At 39.4% G+C, this 16,811-nt stretch overlaps 1 protein-coding gene across 1 annotated transcript in view; it reads left to right on the forward strand.

Annotated features, from left to right (window-relative positions):
• Nucleotides 1-5,680: 5,680 nt before the first annotated feature.
• The window catches only part of adcy3a (adenylate cyclase 3a), a 67,267-nt gene continuing 56,136 nt past the window's right edge, over nucleotides 5,681-16,811 (forward strand). Inside the window, exons 1-3 of the mRNA XM_028471114.1 lie at nucleotides 5,681-5,940; nucleotides 7,549-8,565; nucleotides 16,281-16,430. Coding sequence (XP_028326915.1) covers nucleotides 7,891-8,565; nucleotides 16,281-16,430 — 825 coding nt within the window. The 5' untranslated portion in view covers nucleotides 5,681-5,940; nucleotides 7,549-7,890. The remainder of the gene's footprint in view (nucleotides 5,941-7,548; nucleotides 8,566-16,280; nucleotides 16,431-16,811) is intronic.

Here is a 16,811-nt window from a genome sequence, read left to right on the forward strand (position 1 = left end):
AGAATGAGTCCATGTTTCTGAGATCCAAAGATAGTCAGTTCCAGAGCTGGGGAGCAGAGCAGCCATGGTGGTAAGGCGGGCTGGGGGAGTGGACAGATGAATGGAGGAAGAGGATCTGAGGGAGTGAGATGAAGTGTGTCCGTGGATGAGATCAGTCAGGTAAGGCGGGGCAGTGTGGTGATTGGCCCTAAAAGTTAACAGAAGGCTCTGGAAGAGGATGCAGAATTGAAATAGCAGCCAGTCGAGTTGGTAGAGAACAGGAGTGATGTGGTTTTGGTGATGATGCGAGCAGCTGAGTTCTGGAATAACTGGAGTTTATGGAGGGATTTGCTGGAATTGCAGTTATCAAGCCAGGAATGACGAGACTGTGGACAAGGATAACAGTAGTGTTACAGAGGTGGAACTATGCAGACTGGGTGACATTATTGATGTGGGAATTGTAAGATAGAATGCTGTCGAGGACGACGCCCAGGCTCTTGACCTGTGGAGAGGTCGATTTGGATAAAGAAACAATTGGATTTGGAGAGTGTTGATTTTTGTACCAATGAGGAGAAGCTCTGTTTTTTCACTGTTTAGTTTTAGATTATGACGAAGGAGCTGATGACTGATTTTCGTAGGAATACTACACATTTCACTCCTGTGAACATTCAGGGTTTGGACATTGAGGTAGTGGAGAACTACAAATTCCTGGGTGTTCAACTCAATAATAAACTGAACTGGACTGATAATACCAACGCCCTGTACAAGAAGGGCCAGTGTTGCCTCCAGCTGCTGAGGAGACTGAGGTCCTTTGGCATGTGCAGGGCTCTCCAGTCCGGACCTTTTATGGATCTGCGGTAGCTTCTGCTATCTTCTACGCTGTGGTCTGCTGGAGAGGAGACAGCACAGATAGGGACAGGAAGGTTAGTTAGGTTAAAGAATTAGAGATAACATTTTTAATCCCAGAAAGTGAGGACAGGTGGAGACATCAGCAGAGAAGAGAGACCAAGGAAGACTTCTTTATCAATCAAAAAATTGTAAGCAAAAACACTGAACACATATTTAATTTAAAAAAACAAACTTCAAAAATCCTATAGTCACAAAAAAAGTATCAATAATTCAATACAACCTCGCAATTTTACAATAAAGAAATGTAATGTCATTTTGCCAGAAGAAAGTCATAATCTTAAGAGAAAAATCAGATCCACAGAGCAGTCCCTGCATTAAAAAATGAGATGTGTGGGGGCTTTGTGAAGTTGTACTTCAGTATAGAATTTAAATATAAGAAATCATTTTTTGACCCATCTGTACCACATTTTCATCAGTATCACAACTTTGAAAAGAATCTGCACCTGTTTTGTGTCATGTCAATGTTTACATCTGGAATAAAGCTCTTTTTCCTCCTATAATTGTGACTTTTATGCTGTATTATTATGACTCCATTCAATTACTATTACAAGTTTTTTCTTCACAATATGACAACATTAATCTTGTAATGGTGCTATCTCCCTATATATATCTATGATAGATATCCTTGGTACAATAGAGATCAGTAAGCTCAACATGAGGGTGCCGTGCATGTGTTTGATTCCCATGCATGAAACTTCCTGAACCTGTCGGGAGTTTTTACATTATTTAGGCAAGCATCCAAATTAATTCAAAGTCAGAATGCCCAATGCACAGTCAAACTGCTGGAGAGAATGTGGTAATAATATGGCAGACCACACACATATATTTTGGGAGTGCCCAGTTATCAGATCCTTTTGGGATGACGTTCATAATATAATTACAAGTTTTGTGGGAAACAATTTTGTATTTACCTTTATGACTTTTTACCTGGGAAAAATAGACTTGGAACTTCCCAAAAAAGATAGATACCTTCTGCAATTTTTTATGGCTGCCAGCAAAAAGGCAATAACAAGGCATTGGCTTTGTAAGGAACCACCCACTTTTAATCAGTGGATAGAAATGGTTAAAAATATACAGCATATGGAACAAATGACCTACAGTCTAAGGCTGAAGAGGGACATATGTGAGGCTTTCTGGGCACCATGGGAAACGTTCCTCACACAAAAAGGTGATAACCAAACTTCAACTTGAAATATTTTGTTCTCTGTGCGAATGATGTAACCCCGCCCCATGTTGCTGTTGTTGACGTTCGGGTTGTTCTGTAGTTTTCATCAGTGATATATAATTGTGATATATAACTGCATAATTGTGACACTACAGAGTACCCCTTGTTAATTGCTGTAAAAAAAAAAAAAAAAAGTTTAAAAAAAAAAAAATCCATGCAAATCTTTCAGCATATTGTAAATCAAAGTGTTCTGAGATGACACTAGACCTCTATTCCTACTTTAGAATTTAAGGAGTGGGACGCTCTTTTTCAGACAATCAGAGCTCTTATTCCAAAATGCTCCATATGTTGCACATATATATTGTTCAGAAGTTTAAGATCCATGAGACTGTTGTCAAACTCCATGGATGTGGTAGCAAGAAGAAAATGAATGACAAAATGAAGAGACTGACAGTACGAATGGTAACAAAAGAGGCCAGAACAACCTCCAAAAAAATTAAAGGTGAGCCTCAAGGTCAAGGTACACCAGTGTCAGATGTGTTTGAGCCAAGGTGGACTTAATGGGAGACGACCAAGGAGTTCGCCACTGTTGAAAGCAAGCAATAAACAAGTGAGAATTGAATTTGTTAAATTGTATATTGATAAGCCACAAAGCTTTTAGACATAGAAACTACAAACCTCTGCAAATACCTGAGTTTCAATGAATTTCGAGGGACTGAGAACTAAACTACTGGAACGAAACTTCAAGACTAACACAAAGATTAATTGTTGAAGTAAATCGTCCTGTGGACCGAATAGAATGCTCCGGTGGGCCGAGTTTGGCCTGCAGGCCTTGAGTATGATACCGCCTGCATAGAGGGATGAACATATTAATTCACTCATTTATGCTGACAGGACATTTAGAATCTCCAAAGTGAGAAACATTCTGGGTTTGAAATTGAGAGACCCATTCAACAATGGGGAGAACATGCAAACCTGTGTGGTGCTGAGGCCATTACAGTGCAACCAGCACCCAATCAGATGATCCATCATCATCACAGCGCCCTTCAGCAATGTGACCTTGGGAATCAAACTGGAACACAGTAGGAAGATGATATTTGATCAATAGCCAACTATTGGTGTCATGAATGGAGTTTACAGCACGGTTCCATGGAACAATCAATCCACGCGGACTGAAAGTGTGCTGCTCTGCTCCCATCGTGAGCCTATGGGGCCCACGCTGGAGCCCGCTGCATTATCATCATTTACCTCTCAAATAAAGATGCAAATAAAGCAAAAGGAATGGGTTTCAACACTTCAATAAACCAAATTAACCTAACTAGCCTATTATTTAATAGTGAGTGTATTCTTACATGTTATTATCAAGCACTCGGTGGCATCCATGAGAGTGGTTTTGGACACACCCACAGAAACATGTGCCTCTGTGACAGAAATCACATATAAAAGTAAATTTTAATGTTTATGCACACAATCAATACATTAAAAGATGACCTTTTAATGTTTACTCACTGATCTCCTATTCAGAGCAAATCCTGCTTCCGACCAGGTTAGCCGTTCAGCATCAGTTACCATGGTGATTTACTCCAGAAATAAGCTAACCAGTGTCGTAGTGTAGAAGAAACAGTCTCATTCTTGGAAGTTAGTACGATAAGAGGAAATCCAGCTTCGGCTGTGGCTGCTCCGATGCACAATAAGAGCTCACTCACAATAACAGTTTCATTCACGTCAGAAGGAGCTTTAACACACATCCTGGTGTTGTCCATGGTAAGAAATAAAAGAATATTAAATAAAAGGTGTAGAAAAACACTAGAAAAACCTAAATAATGATATGTGAGCAAGTGTAAACACTGCACCTCAATTACCAACATCATGTCACATCAGCCCAACATGGCTGCTACACATGGATTGTATTTGAAGGTATAAAACACTTCAATTAATAGTGAGTTGTTTTTGTAATGCAAGTGCATATATTTTGTTTATTGTACATTAAACACATGATACATTCTATACATACATGAACCCTTTCATTCAGCTCATGAGTCAATAAATTGTTGGCACTCGACACTATATGACTTGTAAAAACAAATGAAAGAAATACAAATATAGGTTGGCTCTTTCCAAATGTCAAAACACAAAAGCATGAAAAGTTGAAACTATTGTATGTTTCATAAACTAAGGTCTGGCATGTACGTGGATGTTTTTGTAACATTATTGATTATTTAATAATCAATACATGTACATATATTGTAATTCTTTTGTGACAATATTAAATAATAATATTTCTCCCCAGGAATGATTTTTTTTCAACCATGTCTGCATATGTGGGCACAAGTTAACACCACCTGTAGTGTAGCACACTTTAATGTGCAGTGTAACGTAGATCCACACTGATACCAATATTGTTTTTTTTGGGTTTTTTTTTTTTTAAGCCGATATCTGTCGATAACTGATATCACTCAATAACCAATATATGAAATAAGAACAGTGATATACAACACAGGATATAAACTGTACATGAACATGATTTCTTATAATACTCAAAATATGATTCAAGACGAAGAGGAATAACATTAAATCATAACAAGGAACTTTATTGTCAACATAAGGACTGTAAAGCCAATTCTAAATAAGAAAAGGCAAACTGTCTTAGGCAAACTGTATTTTTGCAATACAATGTACAAAAATATGAATTCCGAAAAAAGTTGAAACAGTAAACATGGGTAATGAAAAACAATGACCCAGTGTAATTTTGTATTCATTATTGCCGATTCAAAAGTGGAATCTTATAATGCAGAAAGAGGACAGAGCAACAGAATCTCCACAAAGCAAAAAAGTTAATAAATCAATTACATATTAGAGGTTAATCCAGTTGTTCCCAACCTTTTAATTGTGTTTGTTATATTGTGTTACGAGTTGCCAAGTGACGTGATGTGCCAGCTCAGATATGTATTTTAACTACATTTATATTTGAAAAAGTGAAAGTGTAGAGTACAGTTGTTTGACATTGTGTGTGGTGTTTTAATTTGAAAAAGAGTATTAATAAAAAAAAAAAAAAAAGTTAATCAATTACTAGACATTTCATGCAAGCCTATTTAAATTCCGGGCGACCCCTTCCTGGGGTCACAACCCCAAGGTTGAAAAACACTGGATCAATAGGTCGGGCTCTTGTTGAAATAAATGTCAGAGCGACTGACTAACTTGAGATGGTCAATGTTTTTTGGAACTCTGACTCCTATATTGTTTCTAGAAGTGTTTGAATTAACTTTTGTTTTTGGATAAACAAATCTAAAGGCAGTGGCTATCCGTACAGTTGCCGTATAAATGTACCGACATTCTATCCTTATGCAGCGCCCCTATTTATAGGTCAGTCATTGGCCAGTTTAGGTTGTGTGACTAAAACTAAACCTTACCCTAAACCTAAACCTAAGACGCTACGTACGTATACTTCGGTAACAGTACCAATACCGTACAAATAGACACTTTCTAATCTAAACAGTAGTAATCAATACTACTGAATGACAATATATCAGTCACAATTTATATCGAATCCGGACAAAAGCATATCGCCCCAGCTCTAATATTTAACCTGTCTGTCTCCTCTTTTGGGGCGGACAGATGTTGTATTGTTTTCCAGGTGGTCATTACTTTGAAAGAGCTCCACTTCCGGTCACACTGTGTGGGACTTGACAGTGGCTTTTCTGCGTGTTCTGCGGAAAAAAAACAGGCAGCACCGACTAACGGCGTTGTATCGGGTCTGTGCCGCCGGCCCCAAGGATAGTGTGTGGGCCTTGGGCTCCGTTTGCTCCGGTGGCAGCGCGGACAGAAGCCGGGACTGAGCAGCCGGTGCTCCGGGAGCTCCAGCCGAGGCTGGGCTGGCATCACGCACGGTAAACGGACACACCGTGTCCGGAAAATAGAAGCTCAGATAGAAGGTTGAACACAATAATGACACCGAGCATTGTTCGTGGTGTGATTAATGTCACACAAGTGTCTGCTAAAGGGCTGCTAGATGTGCGCGTGTGTGTGTGCAACATGTAGCGGAGGAGAGGAAGGCCCTCTGTTCAGAGCGACGGACGCACCCGTCTGTCCCTGTGTCTGTAATTTCCCACCAGTCACCAGCAGACATAAGCAATGAGACAGACGCTCATTGGTCAGTTATATCTCCAACAGCACGAGTGGACTGAAGCTCAACATCATCCTATTATTATTATTATTATTGTTGTTGTTGTTGTTGTTGTTGTTGTTGTTGTTGTTGTTGTTGTTGTTGTTGTTGTTGTTGTTATTATAGTCAGGATTCAATAATTGTATTGTCATGTAACTGTAACAATAACAACAAACAACTTAAAGCAAATAGTAATTACTAGTTCAAGTAGAATAAATATTGTGGCGATGTCCATTACAGAGCTATCAAAGAGAGACAAACCCATGTTGGACTGTTGGAGACAACCCAATGATGGGAGCTGTCCCAGTAAACACTGGTGTCAGAGTTGATGAATCAGGTGAATCCGCAACTTTTAGCTGAGCTTATAATTTTTTTAAAAAAAAGATAAATACATAGTTTTAAATTTGCTTTATGTTGCTACATATGTTGTTAGGGGAGTGGTGGCCTAATGGTTAAGGATGCTGGTCTCCCCAGGCACCTCAATATGACGGCCCACTCACTGCTCCTCAGGGTTGGGTTAATTGCAGATTCCCAACTGAACTTATAAACAGGTTCCTTACAAACACAAATTAAATTGAATATATTACCACTACAATCTGCTTCAGTAATATCTTTTACACGTTAAAAATACCTAAAATAGCTTCGGACTCAAAGCCTCCCTCCCCCCATTTCTGACACTTTGAACCCTTTTTACAACTTTTTCTGTCCGTTTTTTGGGCCCTCTATTTTGCAACTTTTAACCAATTTCTATGGTTTTTAAAATCCCATTTCACCATCTTTTCCACCATTTTGGGTCACTTTTAACCCCTTTTTGTTTCTGATTAAAACAAGGGTTTACATCTTTAAGATGACTATATACACTATGGCACAAATAATACTAAACTTCTTGGATAACAGTGAATATCATTCAGATGAATAAATAAATGTGGTTATCACAGATTCATAGAACAATGGACCATCATTTTGCTGACTTTTTGGATAGGCCCCAAAAAGCTCTCCCCTTCATTCCCCCTTATAGATGGACCTGTCTCCAAATAACTGTTCTTCAATGTTCATGTCTGTGTTCAACCACCTTTCGGTACAGTGGGGGTCCCTGGTCTCTGGGACCTTTATTTTGGGGGTTACACGCTGAAAAGCTTGAGAACTACTGCTCTAAACCAAAAGTTATTCCAGACCTCGATTTGACTCTTTCACGTGTGTATCCACAATCACTGGATTTGATGGTTTTGCTGATGAGACTTGGCTCTACTGGTTTTCTGTTCATACTTCATGGATTGATGTTGAATGCTGTGCTGTTTGTTAGTGACTCTTCAATCTGTTTCTCTCTATTCAGGCCATGTGTGCTGATGCTTTGGAAGCCGTGAACGTAGAAGGCCGTCCCACTCACAGTAACCATGAGGACTTTGAAAAGTCACAGCTGAACTCAGCCTGAACACAATGCACGTGTGTGACGCACACTCACATCTGTAGAGCTGAATGAGGAAGCCACACCATCCGATCCTGTTGATAAGAAGTAGGCCGGCTCAGTGTGGTGCACGGGGAGGGGAGGAGCCTATGTGAGCAGCCGTGATACAGACCTATGTGTGGGTTGTTCAGATGATGATGTGAGCACCCGGCCTCCTCCTGCACAGCAGCAGAGAGCGTTCACCTTCTGAAGCCTGAAACCTGAGCCACCATGCCGAGGAACCGAGCCTTCTCCGAGCCCGAGTACTCGGCCGAATACTCCGCGGACTGTTCTGTGACGCTGCCCTCAGACCCTGGACAGGCCGTGAGCCGGACGCATGAGGTGACCGTGCGGAGCTCTGGCTGCTGCCTCTGCCTGCCTCGCTTCATGCGCCTCACCTTTGCGCCCGAGTCCCTGGAGAACCTGTACCAAACCTACTTCCGGCGGCAGAGACATGAAACCCTGCTGGTGCTGGTGGTGTTTGCCGCCCTGTTCGACAGCTACATCATCGTCATGTGTGCCGTCGTCTACACTGCCGACAAGCTGGCGTCTGTCTTGGTGGCGTCGGTGGGGCTGCTCCTGGACGTGATCCTCTACCTGCTGTGTCGCTTCGGGCTGCTGCCGGACCGCATCTCTAGACGCGTGGTGCCTTACGCCCTGTGGGTGCTCATAGCAGCTCAGATATTCTGCTACCTGGGACTGAACTACGCTCGTTTCCACCAAGCCAGCGACACCGTGGGCTGGCAGGCATTTTTCAGCTTCTCTTTCTTTCTCACGCTGCCAATGAGGCTGACACCTATTGTGCTCATCACCACTGTGTCCTGTGGGGTCCACACCCTGGTTCTGGGAGTCACTATTGCCCAGCAGCAGCAGGAGGACATTCAGGGTGGAGTGCTCGGTCGACAGGTGAGCGAGGACACCTTCACCTACACAAATTACTAACTGACTGAGAGTCAAACCCCTTTTAATACAAGGGACTGAGGCTGTGTTGGAAACAGTACACTCTGTAGCTATACACTACACACTCGATGAGTATATACTGTACTGTCTACTGTATACTATAAGTATGATTAGGATGATGAGCGTTCCCATTGAAGTATACTTTGAAGTTTCTCACGATGCATTCTGAACCTAAAACAAAAACCTGAAGCACACTGATGCTAATTATCTGTTGATTCTCCACCTTTAAAAGTTCTGAAAACATTTTAAGCGAGAAAGTGACCAAGTAGAATATCAATATCTGGTTATTTCCATAAAACTTGCGTATACACATTTGATTCTGACTTTTTGGAGATTTTCGGAGACCCGCCATTGTGCTACTGATAAAACTTCTGGTTAACTACAAAATAAGAGCTCTATTTACAAAAGTGGTAAAAACTAATGGAAGACAAGAAGAGATACTTTTATTTTGAAAAAGGTATGTTTTGATTTTTAGGTTGAAACCAGTCGCAGGACAATTTTACATTCACAATACATCTGATTCATGTGGCGGTATGTAGTATGACTAGCGTGCCCACTGTGCACACTTCTCCCCATATAATATACATCCAGGTATTTCTCGTATACTCCATCTTTTCATACTATCTATTGTAAACGCACTACATACTGATTTTGACGTCAGACTTAGTATGAGTAGTACGTTAGTGTGACATTTCGAACACAGCCTCAGATTCTCTGGTTTTAAATATCCTCAAGTCCGCTTTACCCATCCCAGCATCAGTTTACACGCTTGTTTTCAGTTTCTGTTGCATTGTCTTTCCTGTTCAGATAATTCACTGCTATTAAACGTCCTGAAATCCTACCAAACATAATACATAGGGTTAATGGAGTCAATGCTGTTATTTATTTAACATTTTATATGATTTAGAGCAGCCGCTCACAACCTTTTCAGCCCGTGACCCCCAAAATTAAAATGGGGTCCTGACCCCAAGGTTGAGAACCCCTACTTTAGGGCTGTGATACACTGTGCAATTTTTTCAATCGTTGTACTCAGCTACAGCTCAAACTGTGCGACTCAGGTGCAGAGCCTGAATGTGCGCAGCTCACGAATTATGTTCTCACACTGTACGGACCTACACTCTGACACGATCTGACTGCTCTCACTGTACGTTCATACACGACATGTCGGGGTCTTGTTTCCGGAAATGCAACGTACAAATTAGAAGAAGAAGAAGAACTCTGAAGCGTCGCCACTTAAAACAGATGAAGAAGAAAAACCCAGAAGTGGAAAGACACTCTCAGCAAAAAGAGCTTTAAAAAAGAAAAGACGGTGATGTGATGGACCAGGAGCTGGCTGGACAGACGCGGGCATTACGGTCCGTCAATTTTTACAGCGGTCCTGCGGTGTTCGTGCATGCGCAGTGTGAGAGTTTACAGTAAGTCGGTCCATGGCACTGCTTCAACTGTGAGATAACCTCACGAGGAGCGACTGGATTTCAAACATGTTTGAAATCCATACAACCTTACGATTGTTGATTGGGAGCTGGTTGTGAGGTGGTCATCGCTTCTCATGACTCCATGTATACTACACGACGCATGACACACGATCTAGCAGGGACTCGCACGATCCCACAAAATAGTCACATGAGTGGAAAATCGGCTCAAAATGGGCCAAAAATCACACAGTGTATGCCTACCTTTAGAGAGAATAAGATGGTTACGCTGAAATCACGCAAGATTATGTCGGTTGGCCACACAGCTAACCTTCAGCCACTTGTCAATCTCATTGAAATATATGCTACGGCCCCAAAACAATATTTGTGAAACCTTTAATTACCGCCAAACGTAGAATCACCCTCACATTTTTTACGAAAACCCTGCACAGCCATGTGATTGGAAATGCTTCTGCTGTGACATGTCACCAGGTAAACTGATCACCAGTTAAACTAATACACCATCAGCTAAAGGCAAGCCAAGGCAAGGCAAATTTATTTGTATAGCACATTTCACACACCAGGTAACTCAATTTGCTTTACATGATCAAAAAGTGCGACAGAAAACATTCAACAGCTTAAAATCAATGAAAACATTAAAATCGTCTGTAAAAACATTTCAAATAATCAACAAACACATTACATCATCAACAACATGACCAAAAATCTCCCTCTCAATCATACGCAGAAGAGAAAAAAGTGCCTTTAACTTTGATTTAAAAATGTTCACATGTGATGCTGACTTCAGCTCTGCTGGCAGTTTGTTCCACTTTTTTTGCAGCATAACAACTAAAAGCAGCATCACCATGTTTACTGTGAGCTCTGGGCTCCACTATCTGACCTGTGTCCACTAACATCTCACTGATGTATTCTGGACCAAACCCATTCACAGATTCATACTAGGCTTTACACCGATCTGATCGGCAATATCAATCAGCTGATATTTTGCATTTTATGCAATTAATGTGATCGGCTGTAGTGTTTTGATTCGCCGATCTGATCAATGACGTCATTGTCGTCATTAGTGATGCACCAAAATGAAAATTTGTGGCCGAAGCTGAAGAAAATATATACGCTTGGCCGAATACCAAGTATTGACTGCGGTTGTTAAGTTTTTCACTGTTTTTCAATAGTGCATAAATAGCCTAGAATACATTTTTAGAAGGTAAATGTTTATTGAATATTCTGACATTTTTTTTAATTTTACAGTAGCCTTTGCTTTTCATTTATATTAGGCCTTCAAATAAAACTAAACATGCATTCCAAAAAAAGCTAAAGGGCATTAAAGGGGAGGTATGATGAAAAAAAATAACTTTCTAATCATTTTACTACAGTGATATACATCCCTTTAGCCTCATTCAGAGGGACAAAGTTAATAAAGTTCTGTTTCCTCCCTCCCCTGTTCTTCCACATATTGTAAAAAGTCAGCTTTAAACGGGCGAGTTGGATTTTGCCCACGTTGCGCAAAACTTATGAGCAAACGGCAAAAATGTCTCTTGGTTGGAACAAAGTGGCTGAGCACCAGACTTCTTCCCCAGTCTATGGACAGCGTCTGCTGTTAGCGCCTGTGTGTGTGTGTGCACGTTTGTTTTGTTTATTCAGCCAGAGCATGTTAAAAGTGAGAGTCCTAAAGCAGACTGATGCTTCCCGTTTACTTTCGCTTTCATAGACGACACTTCTGTCCGTTTAAGGGTGATGGTGGACACAGAAGGCGCACGCATGTGCGCCCCACCCCCGCTGTGCACCTGTGAATACGCACTATAAGCAACAGCAGTCTTTGTGATGCCACAGTCAGGAAATATGTCTTTGCTCCTCTAAAGCTGTGTTCTGCATGCATTTTCAGTCGCAGGATAACATGATCACTAGTCTCACCATTACACCTACCGAGAGATTTTGAACGGGATTTGCGGTGGTATTGGAGGCATTTGTTTGTCACACTTTCTACTCATTCAGTCACCTGTTTTCTGGTGAAAAACAGCGTATAAATGTGTGATATTCTCCTAAAACATGCATGTGAGAATTTTTTGTCTCATGTTGGGGCTGATTTTTTAAAAAAAAAGAGAGAGGAAAAAAAATAATCAGATGTCTTTTTCCGTTTCAAAACACAAATTCCATTTTTTTAATCCGTTTTTGACGATCACTGAAAATCGGAGGCCCTACGGGAACAGGGGCTTTTCTGAATGAAAGATTAAGTCTAGAGAAATCTGACATATCTAAATACTGCATTCAGCCACCTGTTTAAAGAGAACATTACCAAGGAAATGCGTGATATGGTCCCAAATCAGGTGAGGGATTTCTAATTTTAAAAAGAAAAGAAAAGACTCTGATTGCTTTTTCTGTTTCAGAACATAATTTTCTGCGTTTTCTGTCCCTCCTCATAAGAACTGGTTTTATTTTAGGGACCACAAATGAAAAAGTTTGAGCATGTGAACCAAACGAGAAAAAAACCCTGAAAAAAGTCTCCATCATTTAGCTGAGGACATGTCTCATGTTGTAGGTGTTTGTCACAGATTTTGATGCCTTGATGACAGAGGCAGGGGACTCTCACTTAAAACACTGTGGCCCAAGGCAGTGCTACCTTTACCTCAGCTCTCCTTGTCTGCAACAGAAAGGAGGTCATTAAAAAGCTAATCATGTAAAAAAACATTAAAACATCAAGTGATTTTTGATTGAATGAATGTCTTAGCAGCAGACTCAATGTCCATAGAAAGACACTATTACATACAAGAAAAAAAACAAATAAGAACAGTTCAAATGAACATTAGATTAAACAATCAATTTGTTTCATTTATTATGTATTTATGCTGATATAACCAACAAGTGCAATTGAGCTACTAGCAGTGTTCTAGCACTGCTAGTAGATTAATAAGAGTTTTAATTAATTTAAGTTAATGTCTAGCACAGTGGAATGAGAGCGCATTGTTTCACTGTCGTATGTTCCTGCTGATATTGTCAGCATGTATGAATGAATGAAAGAATTAATGACTTAATCCGTTTGCAATACTGAAAGTAGCTGACTGTAGATCAGTCCATCAGATGTGAATCAATACCTTTCATAAAGTATGTCATAGATAAATGAAAGGATTGTACTTATCCATTATTATTCTTTTTTTCCTAAACGCAGCTGTCAGATTTTCACCAACCAGGATCATCTAACAACGGGCAGGTCATTTTCCAAGAGAACTGATTGGTCATGAGGCGGGGCTTCTTTACTCGTTCAGATCTTAGCCAGAACAAAACCAACTCCCTACTAGGTTCGGTGTTCAGCCTAAGTTACCACAGTGATTTAGCTCGGCAAGAAGCTAATGCACGGAATAAATCCTGGAAGTTAGCGCGATAAGGGAAAATCCAGCTTCATAGTACAGACCCAAAAACATAAACAAACAAAATGAAAGGAAAATATAAAAGAGAGAACACAAATATACATGACAACATAATACATAAACTGTTAAAAACATAAAAAGACAACAAAAACACGTACATTTAGAAAATAATCAACAAAAAGACAACACAAATACACATAAAACCATAACAAAAACACATAAAATGAGAGAAAAATGTATGAAAACACAACAGTCAAATACAGAAAATTACTCCAAAAACATACAAAAAGACTAAAAAATGCAAAATGACAGAAAAACACATGAAATGACAACAAAAACATACTAAGCCTTTGTTGATTCCTGTATTAATGCTCAGATTGGTCTTTATTCTAATGCTAATATGAATGTTGATCGTGTGACCCTCAAATCAGATAAAATGACATTTGTGGCTCTGCCCACTGTGCTAAAAGTTGCCCATCACTGCTTTAGAATTCATATTTTCTAAGTTTTCATGTGCATTTTATGATTCAATGAAAACCAACCTCAAAGTTAGAGCGAGAGTAAAATACTGTCCATGTCCTGTCCTGACTTAGATAAACATTGGGTAGTGTGTTGGTTTAAATGCTCGTTTCCTCTTTTCTGCTGTGACGCTTATATGTCGGATTAATGAGCAGCTCCCTGGCACAGACGCACCTGTTTGCCAACTGATAATCAACACAGGCCCTAAAAGCCAGCAGATTGTTGGGCGGCTGTAATAGCACCACAGAGAAGGCAAAATGACACAAAATGCTGTGTTGCTACTTCTTCCTGTCTGCTGGTGGGTCGGTTTTTAATGGAAGCGTAATGATTCCGGGCAGCAGAGAATCAACATCTGATTATTTCATGACTCCTCCATGGAAGGGTTAGGTCCACAAAATGTTTATAACAGGAGAGAGTAACTGCGAGCACAGAGTACCGTAGTTACAACGGACAGGGGAAACTGGGGACCTCATTTTGTGTGGCTTCAATACAAATACACAAAAGGAAAAAAAAAAAAAACATAAAACACTCCAATGAGTCCAATGCAAAATGGCAAAGTATAACAAAAATTACTGCAGAATACACACAGAAGACAACAAATGAATAATATGAAAACAATAAAAAAATACTTAAAAGGATGCCTTAAGCACACAAAATAACAACAAAAACACACAATATGAGGAAAACATAAAATTATTTTAAAAACATTTAAAGTAAATATTAAAAAAAAAACACTAAATGGCAAAAGAAAACACAACCAATCTGGATTTCCTCTTATCGTGTTGACTTTCGGGATTTAATGGGCATCCGCTGTACTACGAAGCTGGATAACTTCTTACCAGGCTAAATCACCATGGCAACTAAGGCAGAACACCTAACCTGGTCAGGACCAGGTTATGAAGTTAATAAGATCAGAACGAGGAGGATCATTCTGTGAACACGATCTGTGACGTTGACAGAGACAATATTTTGCTTTGAGCTGGATTTTTTTTTTGTCTGAAAAGAGCTTTATAAATAAAATGTATTATTATTATTGTTATTATAAGTGGGATTCTCCCGTCTGACACATCATGTGATAAACTGTTTCCCCTGCGGCTGCATGACGAGCTCACTGTGTGTGGATGTTGACTAATAGCTGTGGCAGTTAGTCATCACACTTCAACGAATATAAATATAAACTCTAATAATTGTTCAGCCATCTCTGCGTTTGTGTACACATTTTTAGTTTAGTTTCCGTTGTATCGTCTATCCCTAATCAGAGTCAGTACAGGCTATTAAACTTGCTAAAATTGTGCAAAACATGCTTTAACACAGTTAATGGACAGTTGACATTAATTTCATATTTACAGCCAAAATGCTCTGAAACAAACAAGGTGAAAATAGGTGAGATTTAACGTCCAGCTGTTTGCTACACTTGCTAAAGCTAACATCAGACCACTCAGTTTTACCATTTAAATGATTAATCATTCTGGATTGATATCAATTGTTTAAGTAGCAATCCAATCAAATTGATGGAAACTCAAACCGTTAATCAACATCATCCATTAAACACAGCACAGGTTTTTTTTTTCATTTCGTTAAAAATAATGATTTTCATTGAAATGTCTGAAACATTTCAGCAATAAAATTGTCAACACATAAACATTGCTTTGTTTTGTTCTTTCTAGCTTTAGGTAAAATGTTGCTGATTGTGTCAATGGGTATAAAATATTGTCTTAAATTGAATCATGTGCCCATGAATCGAATCAAATCAAATCGAATAGTGGCAAACCTTGTTAATCGGCAAATATCATAGTGTTTTTTTAAAGAATTGCTATTGTATCATTATGAATCTGGTGATTGGTGGAAAATGTGTGAAATTGTAACAGAACGTGGGTGATGTTTTTTCATGTTGTCTTATATTTTGTCAGATTTAATGCTTGAATTGACATCTGTATCTCTTTGTCCACCCGTTTATGAAGGCTAATTGTGTGTAAATGTTTGATATTGTCCCATAACATGCATGGGAGACTATATTTAGTGTCAGATTGCAATTTCCACTTGATATTCTTTAAAAAAAAATTGTTTTAAATGAGTGAAATTACCATTACCTTTTCACGAAGTACCAAATTAACCACTAATGTATCATAATAATGCAAGCACACCCTTTCAAATGCAACAAACTTTAATTTCTAATGAGTATTTATTACCATTTTAATTTGAATACAAAAAACTTACATCCGTAACTGTAATCCATTGAGCCTGAATTATCCCATCTTGCACACAATGTTGGATTACTTAAGATTTTGAACCACTCTTACCGGTTTGTTGAGGTCATTTGTCCTATTCTTTTATGTGTGTTGTCAAGCTGCTGGCCAACATGGTTATCTACGTGTGTTCCATCACCGTTGGCATCATGTCGTACTACATGGCTGACCGCAAACACAGGAAGGCCTTCCTGGAGGCGAGACAGTCGCTGGAGGTCAAACTCAACCTGGAGGAGCAAAGCCAGCAACAGGTGAGAAGGTTCATACCTTTAGAGTGTAAAGCAGAGACTGAATTATCCTGATAGTTTTGCTAATCACTTTATTCAAAAGTACTACTGGTTAAAAACTGAAAAGGAGGTAGAAGCAAAACTGGCAACCACAGGGAGAACATGCAAACCCAAAACAGTTCATTAGTTAATATTACAATTACGATTTTTTATCACATGATTTTTCTGAGTTTATCGGGATTCTCTGTGTATTATGTTATAACAATATGAATGGAACGTATGAGCAACTCTGTTCCAGCAAATGTATTAAACTAAACAACAACAAAGGTTCAGTTTTTGTTTGAAGTGCTGCTTTTAAATGAATATTCCCTTTACATATGTCTTGTAAATCTGAACTAAATTAAA

This window comes from Gouania willdenowi, chromosome 16, assembly GCF_900634775.1.
Source record: "Gouania willdenowi chromosome 16, fGouWil2.1, whole genome shotgun sequence".
NCBI classification, from domain to species: Eukaryota; Metazoa; Chordata; class Actinopteri; order Blenniiformes; family Gobiesocidae; genus Gouania; species Gouania willdenowi.